Source organism: Hemibagrus wyckioides, linkage group LG03 (assembly GCF_019097595.1).
Source record: "Hemibagrus wyckioides isolate EC202008001 linkage group LG03, SWU_Hwy_1.0, whole genome shotgun sequence".
NCBI lineage: Eukaryota > Metazoa > Chordata > Actinopteri > Siluriformes > Bagridae > Hemibagrus > Hemibagrus wyckioides.
Genome location: NC_080712.1, coordinates 18,206,017 through 18,228,588, shown reverse-complemented (window position 1 = coordinate 18,228,588; position 22,572 = coordinate 18,206,017). Strand labels below are relative to the sequence as shown.

Genomic DNA, 22,572 nt, shown 5'->3' with positions numbered 1-22,572 from the left:
CCTGTGGTGATATCTTTATTATGGTTTCCTTTGCTTTCAATCATAATGTCAAATAACTGATGATATGAAAACAGTACAACCGCGATTTTGGCACTCTCATGACGGGAAAGCACAATAACATTTTAACTATACAAGTCATTCATAGTCATTTCTGCCATTTAGCAAAAAACAGCATGTTTATTCGGTGTGTTTTTTCAGAAACACTTGAGAAATAAATTATACAGCAATAATCCTCTTAACTGTGACAACCTTGATGTTAAATTGATTTAAAAAAAAAAAAAAAAAAGGAATAAATATACAAACTATTAACTAGAGTTTATTTGTTAGCCTTGCCACCATTCTTCTCAAATGTGCCTTTGCCTTTTTAGCAAACTGCATATCACTTTCAGATAAAGGGAATTGCTAAATGAGGTGGGACGTGTAACAGTCATCGACTAAACCAGTAACCATTTGCCATCTATTTTTTAAAGACTGGACAGCCCTAGATACTTTGTGGTCATAAATTTAAAATAACAATCGTGTAAAAGATTTACAAAATATGGAGCTATGAGATGATATGTAATGCTTCATCTGTGGTTATGCTGTAATGTCCCAATACCATGCATCAACACAAAAGGCACTATCATGGAAATAATCTGTTTTATGAAAAGCATTGGGAGTAGGCAACCATAATTACATCAACTGCAAACAATCAGTGATATCATGCTTTGGTATCATCTGTGCATACTGGAAGTGAAGTGACTGAGACGCCAGTGATGGAAATAATAATAATAATAATAATAATAATAATAATAATAATAATAATAATAATGAAACGTATCCTAAAACATCAAGCTGAAGTTTGAGGGGGAAGAGAGATTTGCTACTAATAGATGTGAGTTGATCAATTTTGCTACAATGAAACATCTTGAAGTTGCCTTAGAATACCCATGATACATGAGTAAAGAGATTTAAAATTGCATCTAGTGTTAAGTGTCACATTTTGTTTGTCCTTGTCCCCATTGTTAGATCTCCTAAAGTGGAGAAAAACTCCTCCATCTCGCCCTGCAGTAGTCGGTTCCGGTTCTCCGCATCCTCACGGGCTCGCTCTGAGTTCCGCAGTTTAATTTCCAACATTCTGTACTTCTTCCTCTCCTGGTCTAATTCCTCCTCTAACCTGTCAACCTGCTGAGTCAGCAATGCGCTGTTCTCTTCCAGCCTGTTAAAAAAAAAAAGGAAGGAAGGGAAGTCTTAAAATCATACAAGCATGCATTCATTCATTATATTTCTTGACATGCAGGGCATCACTGTATTCTAAAAAGAATAGAATCTACAAAATGTAACCGGTTAAAAAGAAACTTTAAAAACATGGATTCTACCAAACCTAAGCTCTTAGAAAAGATCTGTGTTTGGATTTCTGAAGGAACCCTTAAAGATTTTATTCAGATCTGTACAACAGGGAGATCTTCTTTCAAGAAAGGTTCATAGTAGAACCACATTAGGAAGCAAGAAACATTAAAGAAAGATTTTCTGTGGTATTGAAAGTATGGACATAAGTAAGTATTCACAAACCACCCCCACCCCCCTAGACCTTTTATACAGTTTGGACTTAATTGGAATGATGCACTATATGAAAAAGTGTTCAGTGGGGTTGATGTCAGGGCTCAGTGCAGGCCACTCAAATTCTTTTACGCCCCTTTGGCATACCTTGTGTTTATGGAGGCCTGGCCTCAACCATGTAGAACACCTTTGGGATAAACCGGAACAGCCACTGAGTGCCAGGCCTCCTTTGCGCACAGTGGCATTGTCATTGTCATGAACACGTTTGGTTCCAGTGTTTTAGTGCCAATCAAGGGAAATTGTATTGCTACAGCATACAAATACATTATTTCCAATGGTGTGCTTGCAACTTTGTGACATCAGAATGATGGTTATGTAAATACTTATACATTCACCTATGTTCCTTTTTTTTATTTGAGTAATAATATTGTTAACTAGATTGATTTTTCCCCTCCTACCTATATAATATTTAAGTCCTTTTCAGTATCAGGTTGTAACACCATAGGCTTAAACTTCAAGGGGGGTAAATACTTACGCTTAAGGCACTGTGTGTCTGAATGTAGAAGCACCTATGAAGAGTAACCTAATCTTGGCTATCCTCTTATTTATTTATTTATTTATTTATTTATTTATTTATTTATTTATTTATTTGGGTTCCGTAATATGTTTAAGACTATATTAATTGAGATTAAACTCAATGTCAGTGTCTTTTTATACTGAAGTATTTTTATTGAGCTACTTTTTGAATAAGTGAATAAAAATCGAACCATTCCTACTTACCTCCGTATTCTAGCTTCATAATTAATTTTTTGTTTCTTTAGCTCATCCTTCAGATCAGTTATAAGGCTGGTAAGAGTTTGTGAGTTATCATCAGGGTCTGTTGATTCATCCACGTTACTGTCCACGTTCCCATACTCACTGCATCCTGTGCTGCTTACACACAATTCCAGTGCTTCACTACTTTCTGTGATATCTTTCTCCTCCACCCTTGTCTCTATCCATTTATCCTTGTCCGAGCTCAGTGCAGAAGTCTCGCTGCTCACCGAGTTCACTACTGATATCTCACAGGAGGAAGTGGACCAGGGAGAGCTGGCCACACTGGGCACACTCACACTGGATGCAGTTACGTTGTCGTAGGTGGAAAGGCGATGAGACATCACTGAATCCTTTCCCACGCGCTCTCCAGAAGATGTGCGCCGATGGCTTCTCAGAGATGACAGGCCATTCATCAGCCAGTTCCCACTGTTCGATACGTCCACAGATGAGCCTCCGATTTTAGGCAGCTGAGCCCGTGTGCTGCTGCTTTTAAAAGAGTATTTCCAGGAAGGGAGAGATTTGGCCTGTTTGCTTGGGCTGATCAGCAGCCCAGCTTTTCCCTGAGGTGCCTGCTTTGCATTATTGGCCATGCCCGTGTTTATATCCAGAGATGTGGCACTGCCACCCATATGGTCAGGAAAACTAGAGATCTGGCTAGAAGAGGGACAGTGCTGTATATCCTCCTCTGAACCCCAAGCCACCATGCCACGCTGGCCCTGAGCAGATGTCTGGCTCTGCTTTGTGGACGTCTCAACCTCCGTGCCTCCATATAGTCTTTCATGCTCGCTGATCAGCACTGTCATGAGGTGCTGCACCTGAGAGGTTCCTGAAACACACACAGCATGCTAGCTTTTCAGTATTTCATCTTATCTTACATTTGTTGCTTCTAATGCAGTGACATTCCATCTGTACTTTACTTTACTTTGTGAGTTCAGGCAATTACTATATTTCTATAGAAACACTGCTGGACACTCCACTTCCAAAACAACTGTACAATTGTTGATATGGTGAGATTTTCTGTAAGAGGCCTTTCATTCAGCATTGTTGGAAGAATTCTCCAATGTCAATGGTTTGTATCAGAGGCAACACTGTTTTCTGACATGACAAGATTTGTGACATGGGAAAGTTTGCAGTAAAGATGACTTTGCACACTTTGGGCTGGTGAGAGAATGCTATAAGATAAATGGAATAATATAAACAGTATAATAGAACTAGATTTTTTAAAAAATAGATGTCCCACATTAAATGTTTCTATAAATGGATTAAAAGTGTTACATGTCATTCTGTAATCATTTAAAACGTTGTATTGATTACCAAATTGCTGTGGCATAGAAGGTAAACAATTGTCTGAAATTAACCAGATCAAGGCAGGCTGCATCACACCACAGTGATGCTGATTATTTTCCTGTAATTAATGTTTTATTCCTGACATAACACATTCATCATTAATAAACTGCCAAAACAAGTAACTGTATTATTTCCCAACTGGGCCTTTAGTTCCATTTCCAAGCTTAGCTAAATTGAATGCCTCTAGTCAATAACTGTGTCCTGTTTTTCTTTTCCTATTTATTAAGCTTACAGTACTTAATATACTATTACATATGAATTATTCTGGCTCCTCCATTCTGGCATACTCTCCAGTAAAAGTGACCAAAATGTGTGTCTTACCCTCCATCATTGAAACAGGATCCTCTATTTTTGCTCTGAGGATATTTGGTCCAAATACTGTTGCAAGGTTCTGAACACTCATTTTATTTTCGTTAGCGTGAGACTGGACTTCATCCAAGAATCTAAAATATAGCATGAAAATACTGCAGGGCTTAAAAGGTCGTGTAACATTCATATACGCTTATTAATATATTTGTAGACTGTAACTGTAGTTATTTGCCTAGCTTTGCTGACTTACTTGCAAATGTACTTCAGCAAATTGTAATTGGCTTGAGGAAGAGTGTTCACCTGCTTTGTCAGCTCACTGAGGCCCTTTAACAGAAATATAAAGGCACATTAGAATTACACTCATGGTTGAAAAGTAATGCTCTCTCTGAGCTCTGCTTTGTTCGTAATGTATATAACATTCTTAAACTGAAATAAATGACAGTGTTAGATGGACAACGGTAATCTGATAACAATACTTCTCACCACTTCCTCGTCTTTGAGCAGTAGCTGGGCACAGGTGAGGAAGTCCTCATATTTGTTGAAGGGGATGACGGGTTCAGGCAGCTCCCTGAGGTACAGCTTCAGCAGAGATGCCACCGTGTGAACATCAGTATTACTGCAAAACATTATAAATGTCTGTGTAGGCTACCAACTACAGCTGTTATACAGCACATACAAATGTCCAGTACTGAAATTCTGCTGCCATAAAATGCTTCCAGTGTGGAATTATTAAAATAACACTTAGTCAACAAGTTGTGGTACACCAGTGGAGATTCTGCATTGAGCAGATATGAATCCTCTCCCTATCATATGAGAAATTTGCTCTTTAGGAACTATTTGTGTGCTGAGCCAATGATTTCATAGTGGAAGGGATAAAAACGGTTGTGTGGATCAAATGCAGATGCTTGCATGTTTCTTTTTTAGAAGTTAAAAATTTAGAAACAGCTGTACAGAATTTATTTGAAAGGGGAAATTTGTGGTGTGTGTGTTATGAGGTAAGACCTGGATTTAGCTGCAGTTTTCTCCTTTCTTTAAGCCCTTCTATTGTTCCTCATTTTACCATTCTTAAGACACAGCAACCAGAAGATTTTTATTAAATACTGTATACTATATACTTTTGAGTAGTCTCATCATTTATTATTGAGTAGTTCACTCTTATAACATGGAAACCAATTCTGTGGACTCTTTCCAATAAGCCAGTTAAATGTGAAATGTTGCACAGAGTAATATTAAGTTCAACGAATGATTGTATATTATATATTTAGATTTGAATTGTACATCTTTAACAGTTTCTTATCCTACCTGTCAAACTGAGGTTTGCCACCACAGTCAAAAGCATCCTGGAGCTCTTTGACTAAGTTTGCCTGTCCTGGCATGCGGAAGAGACCCTCTTCTTTCAGACCTTGCTCTCGTATGAAGTCCACACACTGCTCCACCAGCAGAGGTGCCAGTCGCGTCCCAAACTTTCGCTCGTATTGCACCGTATCCTCAAGATGCTGTCCAAAGATCCCTTTCACAACATACAGAAACATAGGATGACATTTAAAAAGGACACCTAACCCCCAGAACATACATCTATCACCACACAAATAGTTAATAGTTGCATTTAAGATTTAGCACTGATTACCTCTGCAACTGTGATGCATACACAGCTCAGGGTGTGTGAACAGACAAGAGCTACACAGCAGCTGACTATCCTCAGTCATTAGATATATTATAGGTCTATTCAGATGTCAGTATCACTCACAAAATTCCTATAAGCCCTTGCAAAGGAACTATATGATATGGATGTCTAATTAATCCACAGTGGAGCATTTGTTCTGCCATCCTGTTTAGGAGCTGTAATCTAAGCTAAAAGATAGTGGAGTTTTAAGGGAAAACGAACCACAGGCACTTGGACAGGTATCCTCTTACCTGTGATTGGTCCAGCTAGTGCAAATAGCTATTTTTGTGGTAAGTCTGTCAGCTATATAAATAGTCTCTAAAAGGTGATGACTCTATTTTTAATAAGGTATGCAAATAAAGGTCTATTAATCAATAGAATTGTAATCTATAAATCAAATAATGGCCTAATGCAGAAAGTGAAATCACACACTTATCCTAAAAAAGTCACAAAGACTGTTGAGCCATGCGTGTATGAAGCCATAGTAAGTATATCTTAATAGGATGCTTTTTATAATGGAACACTTGTAAGTGCTCGTCTAAGATAGAGGATTAAAAGGATTAACACAGATAGTGATAAGTGCTGTTTTTAGTATAAGCACTTCCCTGTGGAATCCACAGTGCACATGTCTGGCATGTGCCAGGTTATTGACTGTCAAAAAGGGAGGGAAATAAAGTTCTTGGATACTTTCATTTGTAAAGGAAGTATAAAATAACACCACAAGCATCAGGCTTGTAACATAATGCCTAAAAATAGAGTCATTTTGGCAGCAGGCTTTGTGTGTTTACTTGCTATTTGTGTGTGTTAGTTAGAAAAAAGAGTGCCTGATGTATTTTCCCCTCTTTGACTAAAATATTGAATGTGCTACCTCCGCCAAAAGGTGCCCAGATGACCCGTCTGATGGCTTTCACCCAGTCCTCCATGTCATTTTGGGAGTTTGCCATAAGCAGGATGGCATCATGGCTAGGAGCTGATCGGTCTTTTTCTCCTGTACCACCTACAGAGAGAGAGAGAGAGAAAGAGAGAGAGAGAGAGAAAGAGAGAGAGAGGAAGCAAAAAAAATCTTTATGTTATTAATTATTAAATCAATACCAGATACTGTGTCTTTTACGAGGTGATTATAAAACAAATCGTTTTAACATTTTTGTAACAACATCAATTGTATTGACATTTGTGAAGCATAAGAATCAGGATTTTGAGTCAGTAGCAGAAAGATGTTCAACATAACAAGCCAACAAATTCATTTACACTTTACTCAAATAGCAACATTACAACAGACACTGATTTCAGTCTGTACCTGGTGTCAAACCTAGACATTGATAATATTGGATGTTTGACCCACTTTTAATTTAGTTGTAATTTAATTATTAACCACTAGATGGAATCAAAGTAAAGGGAGTTTTATCCTGCACTTCTCTCCACAATTATTTAGGCATTATATTAAGTTCAGGTCAGGTGTTGTGATAAGCTCTGGTCTGGTTGTCAGTTAGTTCAGGTCAGGTTTTTGGCAAGTTCAGGTCGGGCTTTTGGTATGTTCATGTCAAGTTTTATGGTTTCTTTTTTATGATAAGTTCATGTCAGGTCTTCGATAAGTTCAGATCAGTTTTTTATGGTACTATCAGATTAGGTTTTATGATAAGTTCAGGTTTTGTGGATGGCTGATTCTATTATCTGCTATAGGTGCCTGCTTATAGGGCAAGAGGTTTGGTTCATGTCAGTTTATAAAAGAGCTGTGCAAGCTGACATCCAGACTACTCCCTAAAGAGGCTGCATTCTATCTTTGCTCTGTCTTTAGAGCTTACTGAAAGGAGTGAGGTGCAGTAACATTGTCTTTCAGCAGAAGCACACAGTCCCATAGCACTTTTTCAGGGTAGATCCATAGTTTAGAAAAGATGTAACAAGCTTGATTTGAAATATAGAATCAACTCCAAAAAACTGTTTGAAGGATACATAGACTCTCATCCTGTTTGTCTACTAAAAAAAAAAGAAGAAGCGAAAAAACCTTAATGCTGAAAAAAAGAAGACTAGAAATATATTTGAAAACACTCAGATCATTATTGATTTGCTTTTTAAAGGCCATAGCAAATGGAGACATTGTATGTGGTTTTGGTACAAATCTGGGTCATTTCTTTCATTTGAAGTCACAAGAATGATGCAGTGCATTAATATACTTGTCATTTGTGCAGTTTGCTGCGGGTGTTGATGCATGGTCATGAACACTGCCCATCTGGGTCAACACTCTCCCCATCCACCATAAACCGGCTGACCTCACATATTCTCAACTCCTTGGCTTTATCATTCTCGACTCCCCTGAGAAAAAAGCAGCCTCCATATCTGTGCACCACAACAGTGCTGATATCCCAGAGTTTCACATGGCCATGCTTTAATGTGTGCAGCTCAACACTAGCCCATGCAATGTGTCCTCAGTGGACAATGCTTTTACTATGAAGGCTAGCATTTTTTTTCCCCTTGTGACGGAAGGTCATGGTGGTGGACTGTTTATAAGAGGGAGGCCCAAGCTGTGATGTGCATTGTTAACATTCCAGAGGACTGTAAGCACTAAACAGTGTCAGAGCTTAATGGCCACCATTTAATATTGTAGGCACAAAAACAAATCTGCACATGGTTTGTTCTCTGGATCGGAGCCAAATTTACACTACGCTGCTTTAAAATGTCTCATATAATGAGAATGGCATCCTCACAATGCTTAACACACTACTACATATAATTTGATAATTCAACAAACTTTATAATTCCATGTTGGCCATTAGCACTTATATCATATTTCATCAGACTACACATATGTTGTATTCTTAATAAAAGATTCTACAAAGTGTGAGTTACAGTAAGAAAGTATTTATAATAAGGTTTAATCAGCAGCACCCAGATGTCCACTCTCACACACACACACACACACACACGACATAAAAAGACAGACTGCCCTAAAGCAGAGGGCTTTTTTGACCAGCAGTAAGAGTGGAGATCCAGCATTCTGGCCCCTCAGGCTTAGAATTAAAAAAAAAAAAAAAAAACTTGGATGCAATTCACCAAAGACACGCAAGCTTTTGATGAGGTGAAATTCTGCCTTTCCCTCCCCACACTCTGGAAAAGATGAGAAATTGGAGTCTAGATCAAACCAGTAATTTGAAAGGGAGTGATTTTAATAAAATCAACAATCACGCTTCTCTCCTCAAAGGCACTAAATGCTTTAAACTAAACCTTGAAATGAATCAAAGCTGAGAGATTTTTGTAGATATTGTCTGTAGAAAGCAATGTGTTTGATGTGTTGAAGAGCTGTGATCACATGTTACAATAAAAGAGATCTCTGCACTCTTTCCTGGAGGACTAGAATATGCAGTAACAGACATTTGTGCTCTGTATCCTTGTTGTCTCTGTGAGCTACTGCTTTATGGCCTGATTGTCTCCTCCTCCCTGCAAATGTATACTGATCTATGCTGGAGAGGCCTCTCTCTCTCTCTCTCTCTCTCATTCTCTCTCTCTCTCTCTCTCTCTCTCTCTCATTCTCTCTCTCTCTCTCTCTCTCTCTCTCTCTCTCTCTCTCCAGACTTCCTATTGCTTCCACAACAATTTCATAAGCTCATCCATATAATATCCAAAATTGATCACTAAACTCATTCTCACATACATACTGGAAAAAACAGATTTTTTTTCCAAATACAGATCAAAACAAAATAATGGTATGGTGAGATTTACATCTGCGAGTGAAGGCTGCCAGAGTGTGTGCAATCAATCAATACTCTCCTTTCAGTTGCACTCAGAAATGATGCTGAACTCAGATATCACTGCATCACTAACAGCAAGTAGCAAGGCTCACATATCAGACAGCACTGCTGCCAATAAACATCAGTCAGAAAAAAAAAATGTTTTTAAATCCATCAGGAAAAACAGGAAATCACTAACAGGCATTATAGGGCTTTGGGCTTGGGAGCTGATATATTAAAGATCAAGATCAAAAATGAAATCTTGCACATGCAAAGCTTACTGGAAAAAGTTTGGAAATCACCATTGACCTTTGCTCTTCTATTTTTACAGTCTTTATATAGCCAGTGGTCTTCCTGAATTTTTTTTTTTGCTGCTCTGATCTCAGAGGCTTCCCCTTTTCACGGTGGCTATCAAATATCCAGACAAAAAAAGTGCAAACTCAGCAGTGCTCCATTTCTGCATCCAGACTGTTAGATTACCATGCGGAGCTTTGATAAAATTTACAAAGAGACTGTGGGAAACTGCCATAACTCTCCTACTGTATATCCCCTGCATGGCAATTATTTATTTACTTCCACTTTGTTTCCACCCACATACAATGGCTTGAGGCACTGTTTAAGCCTTGGTTGATGTTACTGAGAACATCGTAAACCCACTGACTCTATTTTACAGCTATTTTGAATGTTTCTACATGAAACATATTTGTGCAGGCAAGGTTTGGTCTGTATTAGAAACAGAGCCACATCACAGAAAATAGCAGTTTTGTGTATCAGAAAACTCACAAAAAGTTACATATACTCTAAAAACTATCCATAATAGCTGGGAAAGTAAAGGGTTAAAATAGTAGTGTCAGATCAGAGATCAGCAGAACACCTTTCAGCACACTTCATGTCAAATTACAGAGACACATTCATGCAAGACTGTCTCACCAGCAGCCCTTATGCTTCTTACAAAGCCTTCCAAAAAATACTTATAAAAATAGCTCACGAGTGAAGCCACAGCTTCCTGGATCCTTTTTTGTGCATTTCCCAGTCCAGATGTTCTAGTCTTTACCACCAGCAGCTCTTTTTAAAACTCAGCAAAATGAATGAAGCTCCAACTACTCCTATAAATCCCAACAAAAGTACTGGCAGTATTCCCAAAGAGCAACCATGTCCACTGTCGTAGTCTCCTCTTCCGGAGTATAAAGACATGGGATGGAGATCCTGAGTGAGAAGTTTGAGTAAAGCTTACCCTTAAGCTGAGCAGCGTGGTGCTCCTGCACTCTGCAGCAGCTGAGCCCCATGTTGGCACACAGCAGCTGCTGAGGGCTCAGCTACACAAATGCCATGTCAGTTCCACCCATGGCCCTCCCGGAAGGTGAATCCTTTACACAGGTATGTGCCAGGGGCACTTAAGTGCACGAGTGGAAGAATGAGAAAGAGAGAGAAAGAGAGAAAGTGTGCCAAAAAAGAACCAAAGAAGTAGCATTACGGCCAGAAACCTGAAAAACAAGTCCTTCATTTGCTTCATTCATTCATTCAGAAAAGTATTTCTGTTCTTTTTTCCCCTCCTCTTCTTCTTCTTTTTGCCGGCACTTCGCTCTGGCAGACACAGACTCAAAGCCATACATGCACACCCACACGCACACATACACACATACACACACACACACCACCACCACACACACACAGCCCCTCCAGACTGGGAGTGGAGCTCTGGCTTGCCCTCACTCACCCTCATGAGACACGCCACCACCAAGCACATCTTTGCCAAACACTGCAAACACCGCCCCCCCACCCCCAAACACAAACAGAAAGAGCTAATCAATCTATGTGTGTATGTGTATGTGTGTGTGTGTGTGTGTGTGTGTGCGTGTAGAAGTCATTTTACATGGGAGAGGGTTGATATTTCTGCAAGCCTGATGCACATATCTCTGCATGTCGCCCAGATCTTATTTCCCCTATTAAACTAAACGGCTTATTAATTAAGCACACATCTCTTTGAAGATACTTTCGGAGACCACATGGTGATTATGTGTTACACAGATGCTTTGATTACACAGTACTGGACCTGGGTGTGTGTGTGTGTGTGTGGGAAGAGTGAGTTCGGGGGGTTGATGTTATCTGATCTTACTGTACATTAGTAATGTACTGCAGTCCTGACATGAGTCTTCCCCAAATGACCATCAGCCACAAGCACATGCTCAGTTCAGACCTCCACTGTGCAGCCTCACTCCACTCACTGCTCCTGCTTTTGTGTCAAGATCAGGCATTAATGGAGCCATTGTTTGACTGTCTGACATCTAGTGCATGTGAAAAGAACGAAAAGAGCTGGACATTTAAGGACATTTAAACATGAGGCAATTGTGCAAAAAAAGCAACATATTTCCTTTGAAAATGCCTGAATCTAGTCAAAAGATCAAATTACAAAAATGTCACAGCTAAGATTTTAAGATTTTAAGATAATTTAAAGCTTTCCCTTATAGATACTGCAAGACAAAGTGCAACTGCCTTGTTCATTTTAGTTAAACCTCTTATTTTATTATAAGTGCATCTAAAGGTAAAACACATTTACCCACCACACAAAACATTTTATTCTGCTTTATTGGAGTGTTCATCTGGCCTCAGATAATCCAGGATGTAAGACCACCAAGAAGTGGATGTTCCCTACAATACACCAGCCACTGCATCACAGAGCACAGTGGCTGGTTATTTCCCACATGACAAAAAAAAAATCCCCTAAAATAAAAGGGTCAACATTCTACATCACTTTGAAATTATTTTACACTCTGATGCCACTCAATAGCTTTTTGTGTTTGTCTGCACTGCAAATCAACCTTGCAGGTAGACAGTACCCATTTATTGATTTAAAGATTCATGGAATAAATAGTTGAAATAATTCACATCAATAGGTTTTCCTTTTAATTATTTATACAACTGATACAAAAATTCTACACACACAACTGTTAAAATGACAGATTTTTGAGATTAAAAGAAAAAAAAAATGAAACCAAGATAAATCATGCCAGATCTTTTTTCACCTGATATAGCAACTAACAAAATTCAACTGAAAAACAAGTAGAAATTTTTTAAGGGTGAGAAAAAAAGGAGAGAAAACAATAACATGGCTGCAGAAGTGTTCAAAGCATTTAACTAATACTTTGCCAAAGCACCTTTTGCTTGTAATACATCACAGCAACTTTTTGGCTAAAAGTCTATAATGGAGTACTGATTTGGCCAATTTACTCAATTCTTCCTAAAATGCTGCAGATCTATTAAATTGTGAGGGGACCTTCTGTGCACAGCCCTTTTCAAGTAATTCCACTGGTTCCCAGCAGGTTTTAGATCAAAACTCTGACTGGTCCACTCCAAAACATCGATCATCTTCTTCTTGAAGCCATTATTTTGTTGACTTGGATTTGTGCCTTGGGTCTTTATCATGCTGAAAATGTTTCTTCATTGAGGCCTGCAGGTTCTGTGGCAAAACAGATTGGTATTTGAAGCAATCCATAATTCCTTCTAACACGATCAAAGACCCAGTCTCAGCTGAAGAGAAGCAGAACCCAAGCATGATGCTGCCACCACCATGCCTTTCTGCATGATACTCTTTAGATGATAAGCTGTCTAGTTATCTGCCAAACAAGTCTATTAGAATGTTGTACCAAAAGGTTCACCATGGTCTCATCCCATTTAACACATTTTGGCTAAATTTGGGCAAGCTTCGATGTTTTTTTGTGTTAACCTACCACATAGCACAGACATTAAGAATAAGAGATTGTTATCGCATGCAGGGAATGACCAGATGTTCCTGCAGCACCTTAATTGTTGCTGAAGGCCTCCCTGATAAGTGTTTTTCATATTCTTTTGTCAGTTATGAAGGGATGCCTTGTTGTTGGAAAAAGGCACTATCATGCTCTGTTTTCTCCACTTGATGGACTTCATGGTATATCTAATATTTTGGAAAAACAACAATCAACTGTGAGATCCTCTAAATGCTTTGTAAGCTCTTTGCAGCCCATGGCAAGATGATGTCCTATAGAAAAATCTTTATTTGCTGTTAATCACTACACTGATTCAACATGATTCAGTTGAATTTTGAATACACAGAATTTAGTCACGTTAAAGTTAGAAAACAATCTAACATGATTAATCTCGGTTTTATTTTTTACATAAAAAACCTGCCATTTTGACAGGGCTGTGCAAACTGTCTACATCCACTGTGTACAAGGTGTTATCCTATTAATGTCATTTAATCTCTGACTTCAGTCAAGCATCATACTTGCTTTGTCATTGTTGTTAGGTATAAAGACTGACTTGCATACAAGATCATATAGGAACGCTGTAAATTTAGCCAAAACTAAGAACATTGTAAGAAGTGTGGCCACATGTGCCCTTCAGCAGCAGCCGTTTTTGACCCTGCAGTCGGATGGATATAGCGCCAGCTTGCGATATTTACTTGGTGTAAATGAAAGAATTCCCTCATCAGCTAGTTACGACAAAAAGGAGGAGCACTTTACATCAATCCACATGTTGCTAGGCACTGCAAAAAAGTATCCCAATAAACAGGCAAAGCACTACATGTTCCAACAAAGTGTGGCAAGTGACTATGCAATCTACATAATTTGAATGCACTGTGACCAGTTCAGACCTGATGAAATGACAGACTAATGACATAGCAGTTATATATAGTGTAGTGACTAAATTAGAATGACTGTATTTGTTAACAAAGAATCCACATCATTATTTTGAGTTGATCATGAATTTTCCTTAGAACTTCCTGCATTACATAATATTTTCAGTTCGTTATCAAAACTCAGACTAGCCCACTAACAACAGTGAAGTGAGGACAGGCCTATAATACTGACTGATCCCTGCAATAGCAAACTACCAATTACCAAAGATGATCACACAGATTATAATGGTTTCATAACATTGCATATTGTGTGAAACAGATTAATCAAAGTGTGTGGTGGTTCCCAGGAGACATAAACAGAATCTGTGTCAGCAGATGTGATTTTCATGGGAAAGTACTGGTGTGCACCTGTAGCTGGAGCACAGACAGGGGGAGGAGGGTTGGGAATTGTTGACTTTAGAGGTTTTTCTCGTTTTTTTCTCTCGAGCTGGTATGTTCAGTGAGATACAAAATAGCTGATAATACAGCATGTTAGATAAGTCCGCAAAATAGTGAAGGTCTTGCACAGAGGGCATTATATGCTACGCTTACAAAGCAGTGTAATCAGTTCTAAGTGACTGATGGCTGTCAGATTTACACAGGAGAGTCTTTAGTTGTCACAGATGTTCTTCAGGTAGCCTTCCTGCTAAAGGAAACCATGTGCTGAATAGTGACTAAAGCATTAATGAGGAAGCAGTCTATCATCTGCTGCAATAATCCGAGCCTTTTCAGTACACTGCCCTTACTGGGAGCTCAGATTCTTTCCTGCTTCTATTAAAGGTGAACTCGAGGGCGATCACACGAGCACTTCAAACAGCATTACTTAAGCAACCAGATTGCTTCGCTCCAACTCACCTGGAACTATCTCAAAAAGATGCCGCCCAGGCTCATCAGGATTGGCACTTAGCTCGTTCACTTGGCAGCCGTGTAATGGGATGCAGCCCTGGACAAAACCAAGAAAACAAGATATAGGCCAGTTCAAGGATAAAATGCACACACACACACAATTTCTCTTCCAGTATTGGCGGAATTAATAGCTATTTCTTGGTGATTATTATAGATTAGCGCTCTGTGAAGACATTTTAAATTGATTCTGTTGGTAATTACTAAAAGAGCGATGTACCTATGACATAAATGTCCTGATAAAATGCCGAGGGAGCAGAGCTTGCTGTGTTATATGCAAGAAGCTATTTTATGCTGTATTTGCTGAGACATGCACAATTATAGCACTTTCCCATTATAAATTATGCACCTCTAGCTCTGAACCTTATCCTAAGGATTTAAACCTCACATAGTCAATTCAATAGCTATAGAACAGTGCAACAGAAACTGCTTACTAAGCGACATTGGCCTTTTTACTACCCAGACACGGTTAAGTTAAAATATCAGCATTTATGCATTGATAAGGCTGAAATACCAATTAATCCATTTAACTGTGCTGGGCACTTTTCCACAGCAGAAATTGGATTTGGTTATAGTGAGATGGCACATGAGACTTTCATTAAAAAAGAAGCAAGAATTTGAAGACATACCGTCCTTTCTTTTATACCGAGATATCCTGTCACCACCTTAGCCTGCACTACTTCTACAGTTCAAAGGTCATCTGCTCTACATCTGCTAAGCAGTGTGTGACTTATGAGGCTTATGAGCAGCAGCACAGGCTGTTATCAAATTAGCTTTTCAGGTCAAGGGTGTGAGTGAGTGGCTACTCAAGCAATGTGGTGTGAGATGTGGTCATGCCCCCAACGTCCAGTTTTTTCAAAATGTATTTTATCTAATGGACCTGATAAAACAGCCTAAGTAAAGGAGGCTCATTGTGTGCTATAATATCATGACCCCTTCAATCCAGCCATTACCTTAGAACTGAAAATAACTAATAGACGATGTGAGGAAACACACTATTATAACAATGGTGGAAAGTATATAAATATATAATCCTTCACAAAAGGGTCAGGCTCTTCTCTATATTCTACATGGGGTATTTTACACAGGAAACATTTTATGATAAGGGAAATAATAGTACTTAATTAATACTTTTGTAATGATCACATGTTTAAACCTACCTAAGACATGTTCTTAAGATGGTTATATGTTTATATTAGTTGACCTGCAAACACACCCTATACATAATGTAAATCCTTAATTAACAATTTCATATGAAGTATTAACAGAATATGTTAACAAAATATCAGTGCTTAATTATAATCAATATTATTCATATACGATTCATTTGGCTGCTAATATCCACTTCACTGTTCCTTATCTTTTCTTTTTTTACTTCATTTTCCTCCCACTTCCTACCCACTAACTAGCTCACCCCTAACATACAAAAGCTACAAACTGAGGAGGGTGTTTCCTTCAAAACAAAGCCAGCTACTGTATCTTTACAAACTGCTAATGTTCACGGTCACAGGACAGCTGAACACACTCAGAGGAACGTGCTACTATAGGGCAAACCCTTCTGTTGCGTCATTTTAAAGCCCGTTGGTACATGGATTTATTCTTCATTATCAAAGCATTAGTCAAAATTTAATATGTGTTTATTTGTGGACCTTTTAGTAAAGTATTACTGAGAAACATATTGATTTTCTAGGTCAACGCTACTGACCACAAATGTAAGTGAAGTAAGAGGTCAGCACACTTCCTTAAGTAACATATGGTAATACATATTCACGATTCTAGCATAGACCAAGGGAATTTCTGAGCAACATAATTGGCCATGGCACCATAAAATGGTGGATATTTTACACTGGATACATATTTTTTTAATAAATAAACTTTTTTTACTACTAAAATACAAGTATACTAAAATAAAAGCCTTTTCAATAGTCTTGCCAAACAGCATGTGCAGTACAGTAACATTTACATGTGCTCTCGGGTCATGGGTGGATAATAAGTGTTGTGTTTTGAAAATACCTGAGGCTTGGTTTCCTCTTCATCTTTGTAGAAGTAAAGTTGGTCAGTTTTCAGCACAAACCAGCGCAGCTGCCAGTTCTTCATTATGCTGCGCTGTTTCTTTAGCCAGCCAGTCTTCAGTGCTTTTTCCTGGAGGCTAGGGGAGGACGGCCGACTCGATGCCCGGGTCAGTTCCCCCATCACCATGCTCTTAGACCTGGCTGCATGTACACATATGCGCGTGACAAAAATTATAACCATTCAGAAGTCTCCTCTTGTTTATTGACATTAATTAAAAACTCTCAGAGACTCCCACATGTTGTTTATTTCTGCATAATGCATTGTTTAAAAGAAATGTATAGTTAGACATTATATATATTCAGCAGTGCATGTTCTTTATTACCAAGAGCAACAATTGGTCTTCCAACAAAGACTAATATAAAGTGTAACTCAGTCAGAGAAGCATACTTTAATTATTAACAGCCAACTATTGTGCATATATAACAGCTTAAAAAGATGCATACACTGATCAGTCATTATAACATTAAAACTACTGATATGTGAAGAGAATATAATAGGCAGCAAGTCAACAGTCATTTCCTGAAACTGATGTGCTGGAAGCAGGAAATATAGGCACAATCTGTCTAGAGTGCTAGATGACTGGTTCAGAGCATCTCCAAAACAGCAGGTCTTATGGGGGGTTCCTGATATGCAGTGCTTAGTATCTACCAAAATTGGTCCAAGGAACAGGTGAACTGGCCTCTTTCAGCAGGATAATGCTCCCTGCAAAATGTATTCAGGAATGGTTTAATGAACATGACGAAGAGTTCAAGGTGTTGACTTGGCCTCCAAATTCCCCAGATCTCACTTGGATAAGAATCTGTGGGATGTGCTGTACAAACAAATCTGGTCCATGGAGGCCTAAACTCACAACTTACAGGACTTAAAGGATCTACTGCTAACGTCTTGGTGCCAGATACCACAGCATACTTTCAGAGATCTTGTGGAGTCTATGCCTTGATGTGTCAGAGCTGTTTTGGCTGCACAAGAGAGACTTACACTATATTAGCCAGGTGGTTTTAATGTTATGGCTGATCAGTGTAGATATCATATGTAATATGATCAAAAGTAACTGACCAGTTCAAGGGCAAATTACATCATTCACATGAGGCTTGAGGGTAACAAAATAATTCCTCATGCATTTCATCTCCTTCAGCTGGAAGCAACAGGCCTAGGATATCAACACTTCAGAATGCTATCAGGTTTCTTTTTCAGCATTAGTCAAAAAGCGAGCTCTGCTACTCTTAGGTCCAGCCATGCACTTTTGCCCATTGTATCTTATTTGCAAAGTCACAATTGCGTCTTGTGGTCTCTGGCTATAATGTACAATCCATTCCCTGAGTCCATTTATCTGAAGGAGGATAGCAGGCACTGCCAGAATCTCATTAAATCACTGTGGGTAATGGAAGCCTCATCAGTGTTAGTGTAGGCTACTCAGCCCAAGGGGAGCAAAGAAGAGGAGGAGGAGGAGGAGGAGGAGGAGGAGGAATGGACTTCTAAAATAATTTACACCTTAAAGCAGAAACTGCCAGGAAAAACCTCACTGTTGACAATAAAAATTTTAGGCCAGGATCTACAAATTTAAAAGCAAAGCGTAAGGATTTAACAGTTGGTGATGCTGGATGCATGATCATACTTTCTTCCATTAACCCACTTGTCTGCTCATTGCCAAATGATTTAAAAATAAGGGAAGACTGATGAGATTTCTGCATATTTTATGAATTCTTATTTTAGGACTATGGGAATTCATTTTTGTGTCTGACCTCAAACTATCCTTTCTGTCTCTCACCAACTTTAATATAACATGAATATTTGATGTTAAGTATTAATTTAACAATTAATTAATTCCTGTAATATTCAGACAGCTAAAACATAAATAGCCCACCAGAGGGAATGATGTTATCAAAGGGGTGGGGAAAAAAAGGTTTGGAGTCTGGTTCTTCGTCATTTTATGAGGACACCTTGAGGTTGGCATGAAGAACAGCATGATAATGAATACTGCATGGTTGCACTGGGCTTGGTTCTGCTCTTGTTCCCTCTTACCAGAGATAACACATTCTGGCTAATTCTGATCCATTATAAGTTTTATAGTCAGTTCAGGTCCATGATGATCATAGTAACAAAAAATGCTGAAGCAAAGCAAATAAAATGTCTCTAAAATTCCTGTCAGGGAATGGGCATGCTGGGAAATGCATCTGACTCATGCATTTTCAGGAGGAAAACTGAGGGTAAAGATCTTACATGGTGGTCCAGCATTCATTCGACAGGCAGTAAATCTTATCTCAGGCATGTACATAAATGTCTTTCTGGCTACTTGAAACAGCACATAGTTAATGGCAAGAGCATCTGTCCAATAGCCCAGTAACACTGAGAGAATCTAGTGAGTGAATCGAATGACTGAATGGCTCCAGATTCAAATTTATCATCCATTTGTGGATCTTCCATTTGTGATGGCACTCATCCAGATGTGTTTTCTAGCACTTAATCAAACCGTCTGAACAATATACCAGTGCTGAATGAATAAATAAACTCGGCTGTTCTATGTCATAGAAATGCAAATATAACTCTCTTCAGAAAAACAATGTAATGTAATCCCTTCACATATTAATTAAATTCAGGCTGCCTGCACGCATGACCTGGAGATGGGGCTAGGCTCGTGCCTCATTAGCCTCATTATCAGCATGTGTCCAGCAAAATTCACTGTGCTATAACAACATGAGTTAATTATAATTATATAATAATAAGTAAACATAATAATGTGTAAATGCTGATTTTCAGTCAGAAACACACACACACACACACACTTTCTGACAGCTTATCAGTGAGTGGCTGAGCTCCAATTGTAATAAATTACTGTAGAGCAAAAAATGATGTGGCCTAGGTTCTCTGCTCAACATGAGAAAAACATGCTGGTGGAGCTGGTCTAACATGACAAGTGAAGCCAGAACACTCATCAAACGTGACATGTTCCATATGCAGGATGACAGAGGCAGAGGTAAGCAAGAAAGCAGTGTGGTTCAGCTCTCTGCGCCTGTATTATGTTGCACAGCAGGCAGGGGGATCAATCCACAAATAGCTTTTTACAGCCAGAATGCATTAGTGCTGAAACAGACAAGCACCACGCCTTTAACCTGCTTTCAAGAGACAAATGCTCAGCGCAGGAGCATGCACTCTGCAAACGCACACTGGACCAGTCACTGTATGTGGTCCATCTCAATATTTCCAACTGTAATAGCCATTCTGCGAGTACAATCACCAACACTCTTATACGAGCAGCTTGAGGTGGTCCTGAAGGAGCTAACGTTCACATTCAGCTGTGATGATTTATTATGTGTAAGTCCCCTGTGCCTGAGTGTTCAAACTATAATGTACCTCGAAACTAAGAATAGGATCTGCAATACAATCCTAATAAACTTTGCAGCAGAACTACACATAGAGCTTTTTAGTGACACATCCCATATCAACATATCACAAGACATTATAAATCTTCTGCTTACTGCCATAGGTAGCATGTGTCAGAAATAACACTCTGCATCATTAAGTCATAACTTGTCTCTGTCATGCCGCTTTCACATTTACGTCAGCTCATAAAGAGCGTGAATCTTCACTTGCTCAATGAGGCAAGTGACATGCAGCAGGAAATCATTTAGGTCAATATTCATACAATTTCATACATGAAAACAGGTTACTAAGCAACAGAGCAGTATTATCTAGGCAGAGCCATACAAGAGCATCATAAGAAACGAGATGAAACAGGATGCTGAGAGCGCAGGAGGCAATGCAATGTGTAGAGGCTGAGGGGATGGGAGTGGACAGAAAGAAGCAGTGCAGTGCTTACCTCGCCTCGTCTGTCTCATCTTGGGGCTCAGCATAGTGCTCATCGCTGGACAGCAGTTCGCTCTCCCATCCACATGTTTGGATGGATCTTCACTAGTCTCTCCTACACTGCCTCGCCCTGTTGCACCTCATCCTCCAGCTCTAGTCAGCATCCCTCTATCTCTCTCTCTCTCTCTCTCTCTCTCATGTACCACTGGCCCACTGCTCTGAGCTACACATTTCCTGAGCCCCTCCCACTATCATTATGCAGAGGCAGCTGGAAAAGAGGGACCTCTTGCACACGCTCAGATCTGCCCTTACCCATGATGAATTATTTATCTCCACCACCACCCAAATGAATTCCACTCTGGCCTGGCCATTAAATGCCTGGATGATTACTGTCAATAATTCAGCGGAGGAGAAACAGAAGGGGTCTTTGCCATTTTCCTGCTTCCTTCCTCTAAATTGGCTTCACAGTGTATATTTGTTGGTGGTTGCGGTATCTGGGCATGAGTGTGTGTGTATGTATGTGGGTGGGTGTGTATCAATCCTACTTCCCTGTTTCTGTCACACATTTTCTTTTCTATTTGTCATCTGTCTACATTAGTCACAGGTCCAAGGGGAAATGTTATTTACCAAAACTGGCTTTCATAAGCTTTAATAAATGTGTAGTCTCAGTCTATTCAGTCCAACTCTATTTCACATACTTCTGAAATATTTACTTTCTAAAAAATTATTATAACAGAATTATGAATATGATACAGACAAGATGAAACTGAGACAATCCAAATAATGTGCACTGGTTTGTTTAACCTTTATTTAAAAATTTTAATTTAATTTAATTTAATCCTTATTGTAATTCTTTATTGACTATTAGAATCTATAAAGAGATTGTACTCTATATATCATATCTGTATTTGACAAATAAATCATGAAAAATATCTGCTAATTTGACATAATTAAACAAACTTTTTAATACTGCTTTAAAAATGATTATGATTATCTTATATATATGATAATCAATGATATACAGTTGCTTGATATATAGACACAGAATTCACTCATATTACCATATACTTAATTATTTAGAGTAATTTTTAATTTCATAATCATCTGAGGCTCAACAATATGGGAAGATGTGGGTCATTACCTATAGGCTTCCATGTGCTCTGCACCTGGTGAGACCTTGTTCTTTTCATCAGGAAGCCTGGTCCAACTTCACAACATACTTCACATGATGTCTGCAGTCTCCATGTAGGTACTGTAAGCCAAAGGTTAAGCCTGATGACACCATGTACTCACTGCATTTAGTCCTCCATTTACTTTAAGCTGGAACATTAAAAAATGAGAATACAAGCATTTCACCAAAATGTAAACAGCACTAGGGAGCAGATTCCACAGTAGCAATTCTCAATAACACAAAGATCAGGATGTATCCATGTGCTTAACCTACTATCTCTAATCAGGTGCATTAAAGAAGCATCTCCCACAACACAAACTCTTGATAGCACAGATAAAAATGGTCGGAAAGCTGACAACCAGGAAATATGAGAATGTGACGTCTGACACACAAAGCAAAATCTGTGAAGCTGCTTTACTCCCAGGAAGTGTTGACTGGTTAACACAGAAGTGAAAATGCCTTAGCTTTGTATAAATAACAAAATTTTCCCTCTATGTCATTCATTCAGAGGTTTTTACAACAAAGTAGAATGACATTATCTCATGTATATCCATACATAATCACTTCCATA

At 38.8% G+C, this 22,572-nt stretch overlaps 1 protein-coding gene across 7 annotated transcripts; it reads right to left on the bottom strand.

Annotated features, from left to right (window-relative positions):
- Positions 1–186: 186 nt before the first annotated feature.
- Positions 187–22,572, bottom strand: arhgap22 (Rho GTPase activating protein 22). Of its 7 annotated transcripts, none has more exons than XM_058385537.1 (11): positions 22,275–22,572; positions 21,972–22,082; positions 16,967–17,166; positions 14,906–14,993; positions 6,543–6,671; positions 5,314–5,521; positions 4,495–4,627; positions 4,262–4,335; positions 4,024–4,145; positions 2,320–3,181; positions 187–1,198 (listed from the first exon to the last, which is right to left on the bottom strand). In XM_058385537.1, exons 1-11 carry the CDS (start codon positions 22,291–22,293, stop codon positions 976–978), a joined length of 2,169 nt encoding a protein of 722 aa, XP_058241520.1. In that variant the 5' UTR covers positions 22,294–22,572; the 3' UTR covers positions 187–975. The 7 variants fall into 7 exon arrangements, with proteins under 7 accessions (XP_058241520.1, XP_058241526.1, XP_058241527.1 ...); XM_058385543.1 differs by having other exon boundaries at positions 21,972–22,150; positions 22,275–22,570; XM_058385544.1 differs by having other exon boundaries at positions 22,187–22,343.

What these genes read in the sequence shown, in the direction of transcription:
- arhgap22 (XM_058385537.1), bottom strand. An exon ending in TCTTTTTGAGATAGTTCCAG is followed by an intron (nt 6,672 to 14,905) that starts GTGAGTTGGAGC and finishes CTCTCTCTGTAG; the next exon opens with GTGGTACAGGAGAAAAAGAC. An exon ending in CTGGGCACCTTTTGGCGGAG is followed by an intron (nt 5,522 to 6,542) that starts GTAGCACATTCA and finishes ATGTTGTGAAAG; the next exon opens with GGATCTTTGGACAGCATCTT.